We start from the raw sequence: 11,511 nt of genomic DNA on the forward strand, positions 1-11,511 counted from the left end.
CCAGTCACTGTCATAAGCTGCAAGGATCACTATGGTTCAGACTATGAAGGCTATAAATCACTATTCAAATGTCATTAGATTTTTTATATAATTATGCTAATTATTAGATTACTACATCTAATCACCTCTACAGTTTGCAAGCCTCTTAAGGCAGGAGCTGTCTTAATGTACCACCATACCTTTCACATTCTTGGTCATATAAAGTGCATCCAATGAATACTGGTGGAAAACAAAATATATGAAGCATTGGTCTCTAAACTGTAATATAATCAGGATTATATGTAATCATAGTGGATATTGCATCCATTATGTACCTCGAGTGTCAAAAAGGACTCACTCTGGGGATAGAAATCATAACAGGTATGTTTAAATAAGAAGATTTACCTGCCACAAAATGGTTGATATCACTTCGATGTGGAATCTAAAAAAATCATACAAATAAACTTATTTACAAAACAGAACTAGATTCAGGGATGTAGAAAACAAACATGGTTAACAGAGGATAAGGAAGGAGGGATAAACTGGGAGATTGGACTGGCATATACATACTACCACATATACAATAGATAACCAGGGGCTCCCCTGTGGTTCAGTGGTAAAGAATCCACTTGCCAATGCAGGAGATATGGGTTTAATCCCTGACCCAGGAAGATCTCACAGCTAAACCAGTATGCCATAACTATTGAGCCTGTGCTCTAGGGCCCGGAAGCCACAACTATTGAGCCCACACAACACAACTACAGAAGACTGAGTGCTCTAGAGTTCTGCAACAAGAGAAGCCACTGCAATGAGAAGCCCACACACCGAAACTGGAGCATTACATGCGCTGCAACCAGAACAAATCCCTCACAGAAACAAAAGACCCAGCACAATCAAGGAAATAATTTTTTAAAAAAACAGCTAACTATGAAGAACCTATTGTATAGCACAGTGAACTCTAGTCAGTACTCTGTAATGGCCTATATAGAAAAAGAATCTTAAAAAAAAAAAAAGAGTATGTATTTTGCTGAAACTAATACAACATTTTAAGTGTTGTAAATGTCAACTATACTCCAATAAAAAGTTAAATTAAAAATGAATGGCCTGGGAAGACCCAGAGGAATCGGGTGGAGAGGGAGATGGGAGGGGGGATCGGGATGGGGAATAAGTGTAAATCTATGGCTGATTCATATCAATGTATGACAAAACCCACTGAAATGTTGTGAAGCAATTAGCCTCCAACTAATAAAAAAATTAAAAAAAAAAAAATGAATGGCAAGTTTACCAATACAGTATACTAACACATATATATGGAATTTAGAAAGGTGGTAAGGATAACCCTATATGAAAGACAGAAAAAGAGACACAGATGTATAGAACAGACTTTTGGACTCTATGGGAGAAGGCGAGGGTGGGATGATCTGAGAGAACAGCATCAAAACATGTATATTATCCAGTGTGAAACAGATCGCCAGTCCAGGTTGGATGCATGAGACAAGTGCTCGGGGCTGGTGCACTGGGATGACCCAGAGGGATGGGATGGGGAGGGAGGTGGGGGGGCGTTCAGGATGGGGAACACATGTAAATCCATGGCTGATTCATGTCAATGTATGGCAAAAACCACTACAATATTGTAAAGTAATTAGCCTTCAACTAATAAAAATTTTTTTAAAAGTGGTTTGGAAATTAACATGATTCATAAAAAAAATAAAATAAAATAAAAAAGAAGATTTAACACAGGGAATTAGATTGTTGTTGTTCAGTTACTAAGTCGTGTCTGATTCTTTGCAACCCCATAAACTGCAGCACACCAGTCCTCCCTGTCCCTCGTTATCTCCTGGAGTTTTCCCAAGTTCATTTCCATTTACTTTTCACTTTCATGCACTGGAGAAAGAAATGGCAACCCACTCCAGTATTCTTGCCTGGAGAATTCCAGGGACGGGGGAGCCTGGTGGGCTGCCGTCTATGGGGTCACACAGAGTCGGACACGACTGAAGCGACTTAGCAGCAGCAGCAGCATTTCCATTTAGTCAGTGATCCTATCCAACCATCTCATCTTCTGCTGCCCTCTTCTCCTTTTGCCCTCAATCTTTCCCAGCATTAAAGTCTTTCCCCATGAGTTGGCTGTTTGCATCAGGTGACCAAGATATTGGAGCTTCTGCTTCAGCATTAGTCCTTCCAATGAGTATTCAGGGTTAATTTCCTTTAGGATTGACTGGTTTGATCTCTTTGCAGTCCAAGGGACTCTCGAGAGTCTTCTCCAATGCCACAGTCCAAAAGCATCAATTCTCTGGCACTCAGCCTTCTTTATGGTCCAACTGTCACATCCGTACATGACTACTGCAATTAGATATATAGTATTAATATATTAGTATATCCTAAAAGAGACTAAAGATGAAAAAAGAAAATGCTGAGCTAACCCAGAGTAAAAACTGCAAGAAGTTACAATATCTCAAGGGAGCAAAAGGCAAAAGGTGGTGTAACCAGAACATTGGAGCTCAGAAGAAGGAAGACCACATATCTAATGTTCATATCTCCAAGGAGAGCTGTCAAATAATTCGCCTGGAGAGATTAAGACAATTTCTGGATTGTCCTGAATACTGCTCATTTATTTTCTGAAATGTTGTCAATTCTGCCTAAAATGCCAAGTACAATCATGCAGTGTTCCTTATTCACTTGTTTGCTGTTTCTATGTCAATTTCATTTTCATCGAAATTTATTTGTCTCATACTCTCTTATTTTAAAGGTCTTAAAAATATTTTAAAATTTAAAAAATCCTTTTTTTTTGTTCCCTTCTTTAAAGAACTTTCTAATACAATTTTTCATCCAAGTACTTAAGGTGTTTTTCCTCTTCTGTTATTCTGCAAATATATTGCATAGATCATTCTTTAGTATCTTTAGAAGAGATTTAACAAAGCTTGGTATTTTATAACAGACAGTACATTTTAGCCTCTGCAACAATCCACAGGATTTTCTCTTTAGCACATGGGAGGTAAGAGATCCTTTTATAAGCTAAGGAAAATTGCAGCCACTTTACATAGAAACAGTTGAATGTTTGAGGTTAAAACATGGTTTTCTTCATAGTTCTCTCTGATGCCATTACACAATTCCTTGCCCACAGTGAGCCCTCAGAAAATAAAAAGTGGAATTAGTAAGATATTTTGAAAAAGACATAAAAAGAAAAAGTGTGATTACGAGGATGAAATGTTATATTATGAGATGTTATATTATCCACGTCTGTGAAGCCCAAGTCCTAGACAGTGGACTGTGATCTGAGTAACAGTAATAACACAGCAAATATAATGGTGTAACCTGAAACAACTCCAAGGGAAAATGTAATTCAGCATATGTTTCAAGATCGGTAGAATCTGAAGATTTTGGAGAGTCATCCAACAGTTACATGGCTAGTAGTAAAAGAGGTAGTTGATAGGTGGTATTACAGGAGGAAAAAAGTGGCACAGAGATAATAAAATAACAGCTAAAATTTGCTAAGTGCTAACTATATACCAGGCTCTGGTTTAAGGACTTTTCAGATATCAGTTCATGTGATCCTCATAACAAATTTCTGAGAATGTTGTTGCTGCTGCTTTGTTATTCCAATTATACAGATGAGTGCATGCGTGCTAAGTCGTTTCAGTTGCATCCGACTCTTTGCAACCCCATGGACTGTAGCCCTCCAGGTTCCTCTGTTCATGGGATTCTTTAGGCAAGAATACTGGAGTGGGTTGCCATGCCCTTCTCTAGATCTTCCCAACTCAGGGATCAAACCCATGTCTCTTATATCTCCTGTATTGTCAGGCAGATTCTTTACCACAGTGCCACTTGGGAAGCCCCACAGAAATGAATAAGTACATTTAATAACTATGCAAAGTTACTTATAGCCCGAAAGAGGCAGAGCCTGGACTGAAACCCAGTCAGAGCTCACAGCCTTCACCATGGTCCTCTACAGACCACTCACTACTACAGAAGGGGCTAAATCATAGCATAATGACCACTAATCAGGGCTGTTAAAAAGGTGAGACATACATGAGGTGGACTAGATAACATCTGGAATCTTTTCTTCTCTAAGAATCTAAAACATTCAGAGACTTACTATCAAAGCACAAGAAAAAAGAAAGTTTAATTTCCCTCATAGCCTCCCCTAAGACAAATCACAGATAAAAGGTGAAATATAATTACTCTTCTTTGCACATTTAACACCAGAAAGGCTTCAGTATAGCCTAGGATAAAGCCCGGGAGTTCAATTTCACCACATTTCTTGTATCCCAAGGGATGGTTCCAGTTTGTGCTAAAGCAGAGGACAAGGGTCCATATTTCAACAGAGGTCAGAATAGGTGAGCTCAAGGCCTGGACCCTGGAGACACACTCTCTGGGAAACTGTTGCCCATCATTCCTTCTAGAAAAGAACTCTGACAAAATTACTCATGAGAACGACTGTATCCCCTCAAGGCACAGCATGTAATGAGTCTCAACAATTACTCTGACTTTGGCCCGAATTAAGACATAGGAGAGTCATGTTTCAAGAGACTTTATAACCTAGTGAACCACTCACAGTTTTCTCTATCATATGACCCATCCTGCTTCCTTGAGGAGAAAACTAGAGTCGTCATATTTAGCCCTCATCCAGGCCAACTCCTTCTGGCTCTTCTGCTCCACAGCGGGAAAACTCAGGGCTCCTCTTTCCAAATCATTCCAGTCCTGTGTCTTCTGCCTCAGAAACACAGGACCAGAGACCATCCTCTAGGACTACTGCTAACACATTCTCCAGCATGCCTGCCTCCAGAAAGGAAAGCTAACAGGTACTGACTGGACCGGCTGCCTGTAAACTCTCCATTCATGGAAGAGGAGTGAAGGCCACAGGACTAAGTCCCTTTTGGAAGCATCTGAGCTGACTCCCCAGGTAGAAGCTGTGGATGTTGGAGAAGAAACTTTTTACAACAGGAATGCCGCTGCTGCTGCTAAGTCGCTTCAGTCGTGTCTGACACTGTGCAACCCCATAGACGGCAGCCCAGCAGGCTCCGCCGTCCCTGGGATACTAGGGGATTAAATAGCCAGTAACTGCACTACATGCATAATCTCCTTTGACCCTCACAACACCAGGAGAGGTAAGCAGAATTATGGTCATTTTACTAAATGAAAAAGATGGGTGAATTGAATTGTCTTCACAGATGTAGAGACAAAACAAGGACCCAAACCTTGGCCTGAATTCAGAACCCAAGGTCTCCTGATCGAATAAACAGAAAAAGAGAAGGGAGGAGAGAGGAAAGAGGGGGGACAGAGAGGAGAGAGGGAGAGAGACACTCCCCTTCTGACAATGGTTATGCTTGGGCCCTTATCCATGAAAACTGGGTGAGGAAGGGGTAGTTTTGGATTGGTTATGCCATTCCTCAGCTACTTCCAGAAATAATACTCTGTGTGCGTACACATGCATGCATGCAAATGAACTCACAAAAGCCTGTTGCCTCAGAGAGAAGCTACAAACCTTGCACTCCCATATTCAACAGTGCATGTTAACAGACCCCTTAAGAAAAATAAGTTATTTCTCTGACAAAGCAACAAGAGATCAAAGCACTTAAGAGGGCATTTCTTTCACCTGAACTACTATCCTTGATGCCACAGGGAAGAATTTGGCTTCTTCTGAAAAACTGCCTTCAGCATCTTCACACTCATGAGACAAGTATCTTAGAACATAAACACTTTCCAGGAAAATGGATTTCAGCAGCCCAGCATTTCCTGGAACTCTGACTCAGGGTCTCTGTTCATAGCGTTCATGCTGATGCATCTCCTGGCTCCTCTCCTGGGGACATATGGTTCTTTTACTTCTCCCTTCAAGATTTCAGCAGAAATCATCTCTCTCTGTGATCTGCGATGGCACCTTAGCATCTAAGTCAGTCTTTTATATTGAATACATGGATGAAATTCTTATACATTTTGCAATTTTTCCACATGTCTAACAAAGTAGCACATGCAATGTAAAAATCAGTATTTATTAACTGATTAAATCCTAGATGTTGGGTGAGGACGGTTCTGGGGTGGAGGAGGATGGGCACCTCTGATTCACAGACTGTTCAGTTTTTATTCATGACTGTCCAGGGGTAATTCTTGATTAGTCCTACTAATCAATAAAGATATTTCCCCCAAAATATTGGTTATCTCCAGATTTAGTTAACTAAGTTGTAGAGGTGGTTGGTCATGTGAGTCAAAAACGGTGGATAAGAAAGATCATTACACACAGTCACCACACTAATAATTCTGGATTCCTCTCCCCTTTCCTGCTGAAGGATCCATGAGAGAAGACAACCAGTCCTCTACCTTCAATTTCATCCTCCTGGGAGTTACTGGCCAGCAAAAACAGGAAGACTTCTTCTTCTTACTTTTTCTGTTCATTTACCCCATCACATTGATTGGAAACCTGCTCATCATCTTGGCCATTCGCTCTGACATTCGCCTCCACAACCCCATGTATTTTCTCCTTGCCAACCTCTCCTTTGTTGACATCTTCTTCTCCTCTGTAACCATCCCTAAGGCACTGGCCAACCACCTCCTGGGCACCAAAGCCATCTCCTTTGGAGGATGCCTAACACAGATGTATTTCATGATTGCCTTGGGTAACACAGATAGTTACATCCTGGCTGCAATGGCCTATGATCGAGCTGTGGCCATCACCTGCCCACTTCATTACACAACAATTATGAGCCCATGGACCTGTGTCCTGCTAGTCATCGGGTCTTGGGTGGTTGGAAACGCCAATGCCCTCCCCCACACTGTGCTCACAGCTAGCCTGTCCTTCTGTGGAAACCAGGAAGTGGCCAACTTCTACTGTGACATTACCCCTTTGCTCAAGCTGTCCTGTTCTGACATCCACTTTAACGTGAAGATGATGTACCTGGGAGTTGGTATTTTCTCTGTGCCATTACTGTGCATTTTCATCTCCTATGTTAGGGTCTTTTCCACAGTCTTACTGGTTCCCTCTACTAAAGGTGTGCTCAAAGCCTTATCCACCTGTGGTTCCCACCTCACAGTTGTTTCTCTGTATTATGGGACAGTCATGGGCATGTATTTCCGCCCTCTGACTAGTTATAGCCTAAAGGACGCTGTGATAACTGTGATGTACATGGCGGTGACCCCAATGTTAAATCCTTTCATCTATAGTCTGAGGAATCGGGACATGAAGGCTGCCCTGGGGAAACTCTTCAGCAGGAGAATCTTCTCACAATCAATGTGAGGTCATCCTACATTCGAGACTGCCCTTAGAATTTAGAGTGCATTTGGAAATCCATCATTCCTCTCAAAGAAGCTGTCTTTGCTCTTTCCAGCTAGAAAGTCCTCTTCTCAGAAATCAATTTATGATAGATCATTCTGTACTCATCATTGTCCATTTAGCAGAGTGGAAGCCCAGGAATATTAGGTTCTTATCCCAGCAAAGATACTGATTATCAGAGTAAATTTGAGAAGGTTTGAAGCTCAGCTTCTACATCTACATATTAGGAATAATAATACCTGTCCCACCACTGTCACAGGTGTGAGGATCACAGAAGTCCATGGTTTGAAGGATATAAATCACTATTTGAATGTCAATTTTAATTGGACTATGATGTTAATCAGCCCTACTATGCTTGCAAATCTCTGAGGCAGGAGCTGTTATATCACTGTACCTTTTACAACCTCAGTTATATAAAGTGTATCCAATAATTCTTGGTAAAAAGTAGGATGAACAAATGAAAATATCAGTCTCAGAATTGTAATCTAATAATGACAGACATGGGGCTTCCCAGATGGCACTTGTGGTAAAGAACCTGCCTGCCAATGCAGGAGACATAAGAGATGCCAGTTCAATCCTTGGGTGAGGAAGACTCCCTGGAGGAGGGAATGGCAATACACTCCAGTATTCTTGCCTGGAGGATCCCACGGACAGGGAAGTCTGGTGGACTACAGTCTATAGGGTAGGGTCACAAGGAGTCAGACATGACTGAAGAGCCTTAGCAAGTATGCACGCAATGACAGACATAATCAGACTAGATACTATCTGTTGTTGTTGTTTAGTTGCTCAGTCATGTCTGAACCTTTAGCAGCCTAGGGACTGTAGCCCGCCAGACTCCTCTGTCCGTGGGATTTTCCAGGCAAGAATATTGGAGAGGGTTGCCATTTCCCTCTCCAGAGGATCTTCCCAACCTAGGGAATGAACCCACATCTCCTGCACTGGCAGGCAAATTCTTTACCACTGAGCCACCAGAGACAATATTTACCCAACCTTGAAATCTTTAAAGGAAATTACTTGAGTGGATACTTTTGTTCTTTCTGTATTGTTAATTAAACTAGACTGCTTCAAAAGAGTATAAGATTCTCTCTAAAATCTTACTAAAATGACACTCATCAATAGAGTCATTGCACCTAAAGGTAATAAATATTCTGGTTTAATTAATATAATAAAATGGTGATTTAATTATAGCATGAAACAAAGTTACAGTGGCAAGAAAATTGAGTGCCAAATAATAAACGAAAAAAAAAAAAGAGAGCAGTATTGAAAACGATGCAACCATGTTTTTCCAGCATGGCTTGGGAAGGATGAGGCTTTCATTCTGGATGACCAGCTCTCATCATGTAAGTAATATTCCTCAAAAACAGATAGTTAATCCAGAAGGTAATTAAGTACCACTAAGGAACTCTACTGTTTATGATTTGATTCTGTTCATGATATAATTATAAAACTTTTTAAAAATATTAATAACATACAAATGATTGTCCTCAAATATAGTATGTCCACATAGAATGTTTTGAATAGTTAGATTGAGTGTATCTTGGAACAATGTGCAAGTTGTTTTGTATCTACTATATTAACTGGCAATAAAAATATAAAATTATTATCTTCTGTAGATCATTCAGATCGCCAAGAATTTGACCATGGGCGTTGGATAATGACGTTATTCACCTTTCAATGCTTTCTGGGTCTCTAAAACACCAAGGATGAGATTTATCCCAATTATCTTCTTTTTAATCAAAAAAGATTTGATTACAAATGCATATGAATCTGTGTGAATGAATGACCAAATCATGGAGGGAATGAAGGTATTTAATGTAGAGAATTTTCAAGATTGGTCAGTAAAAATGTTACATAATCTTTTTACCTGTTATTCCCACACTAATGTGAAGATTTGTATCTTCAACACTTAGGGCAGACATACAGTAACTACTTAATAAATTTATATTAAATAAATAATTACTGCAATATTATGTTTAAATAAAGAATGCAACAATTTTGATGACTGCATAATTTTGCTGTTACAGGTAAATGGATGTAGACTCTTAGGAGAATCCCATACCACTTAATTGCCCCATCCTTCCCATGTTATTCTTCTGTTTGAATTTAGATAAGGCAAGTTGATCTCCTCTACTAAATTCCCTACAACAATCATAAGAATCTATATGTATGTTTGTAATTTTAAATGCAAATAAAAATCATTGCATCAACATGTCTAGTCACTGTCCTGCCCATCTCCCTTTGATTCTGTCAAACATGCTTTCCTGGGGTAACATTAACATTGCAGTTTAAATTACTTCAAGTACCAATGTCTTGAGATTGTCCGGAAAAGACTGCATAGTAGATATGGCAATTCAGGAAAATTAGGGTCCATTCAGAAAACAAAAGTCACATTAGATATTTTTGAACCAAGAAGATTTAAAACAAGGCATTAAATACACAGGTATATCTTGAAAGAGACTAGAGGAGAAAAAAGATGGATGCCAAGGTAAGCGAGAAATTATTAACTCAGGAAGTTAACTCTCATAAGGCTAGGGGAACAGAAGGGGAAGGTAATGCTATCAGAACCCAGGCGCACACAGGATGGAATGACCACATATCTGATGCTTGGATATCTAGTGGAGGTACTGAACAGCTACCACTTGGTCCTCACCTGATGAGGTGACTGGAACTTTGGTTCCTAAGGGGTCTGAGTCCTCAACAGAACTGCTCTTTGCTTTTTTGGTTGACACAGCTGCTAGTAGTCTCTGCTACTGGGTATGTAAATACAAAAGGCATTCCATACAGAATTCTAGACAAATTGTAGCAGCAACACAATGTCCTTGGTAATTGGATTAGTCACTCCAGCCAGTAGAGAAATCTCTTCTTTTCTAGATGACCCACAGAGACATGCTACAGTTTGGATGGATCTTAGTAATATTTTAAAATGTGTATCCCCCAAAGATTACTATTGATATCCTTCTGTAAGATTATAAACAGTTAAAGAAATCAAACAATAAACTTTCTGGGAATAGACATATATGCAATAAAAGTATATTAAAAACAAAAGCAAGGCAAAGATGAGCATAGGATTCAAGATGGGAGGAAATTCAAGAGGGGAGAGTCAGGAGAATGCAACTGGGAGTACCACGTTATTAGATGGAAGTTACTACTGAAGTCCAAACTCTTCAGTTGCCAGGTGGTCCTAGAAGATTTACAATGCTAGATAGATGGATAACAAAATCTCTGCATGAAGCAATGGTGAATGTTTTCGTTTAACTAAGACTGAATGGATAACAGTAAGAAAGCAGGGAGGAGTGGTGAGACCAAAGTTTAACTAGGCAGCTCCTAGAGCAACCTAGGGGCTTCTTCGGTGACTCAGTGGTAAAGAATCTGCCCACAATGCAGGAGCCGCAGGAGATGCAAATTCAATACCTGAGTCAGAAAGATCCCCTGGAGGAGGGCATGGCAACCCACTCCGGTATTCTTGCCTGGAGAATCTTGTGGACAGAGTAGCCCGAGGTGGGCTAAAGCCCACCGGGTCACAGAGTCAGACATGACTAAAGCGACTTAGCATGCACACAGAGTAATCTAGAGGAGAGACAGTAAAGCCAAAGATAAAGGGTCTAGATATAAAGGTCATGTGGAAATAAAGGCAAAATGCATGATTCTTATGAAACTAGTAAGTAAGCAGATGTCTTCAAGACTTTGGGGTTGAGCCACTAAAAGGAAAATGATGCCTTTAATGAAAATAATTAACAAGGGAGCAATTTAAGAAAAATCAGTTCCATTTTGGGTGTATTTTCAAGGGTTCCTGTGGGACTTTAAAAAAAAAAAAATAGCCAACACAAGGTAGAAAATGGTAAGATCTACAAAGGAAATGCAAAACGTGCCATGCAGGTTTAGAGAAAGTACATATTTTATTAAGTATTGAATATGCATATGTATACAGTCATGTGTATTTACTACATTACATGTAGTATGGTCTCTTAATTTTCAAAATAGCCCTAGGACATAGAGGGAAATAGTCCCCCTTTACAGACAGAAAAGTCGTATGTCTGAAAAGTGAAATGACTTATTTACTAAATGTTATTGTTTATTTTTGACTGTGCTGGGTCTTTGTTGATGTGCAGCCTTTTCTCCAGCTGCCCCCAGTGGGGGATACTCTCTAGTTGTGGAGCATGGCCCTCTCATTGTGGAGGCTTCTCTAGTTGTGGAGCAAGGGCTATAGGTCACCCAGGCTTCAGTAGTTGCAGTTTTCAGGCTCTAAAGCACAGGCTCAGTAGTTGTGGCAC

The 11,511-nt window shown here is 40.1% G+C and overlaps 1 protein-coding gene across 1 annotated transcript; it reads left to right on the top strand.

The window, feature by feature from the left end:
• The first annotated feature begins 6,265 nt into the window (after window positions 1–6,265).
• Window positions 6,266–7,204, top strand: LOC122448032 (olfactory receptor 1A1). Its single transcript, XM_043478949.1, has one exon. It carries the CDS (start codon window positions 6,266–6,268, stop codon window positions 7,202–7,204), a length of 939 nt encoding a protein of 312 aa, XP_043334884.1.
• The last annotated feature ends 4,307 nt before the right edge of the window (window positions 7,205–11,511 follow it).

This window comes from Cervus canadensis, chromosome 1, assembly GCF_019320065.1.
Source record: "Cervus canadensis isolate Bull #8, Minnesota chromosome 1, ASM1932006v1, whole genome shotgun sequence".
In the NCBI taxonomy this organism is placed as follows: Eukaryota; Metazoa; Chordata; class Mammalia; order Artiodactyla; family Cervidae; genus Cervus; species Cervus canadensis.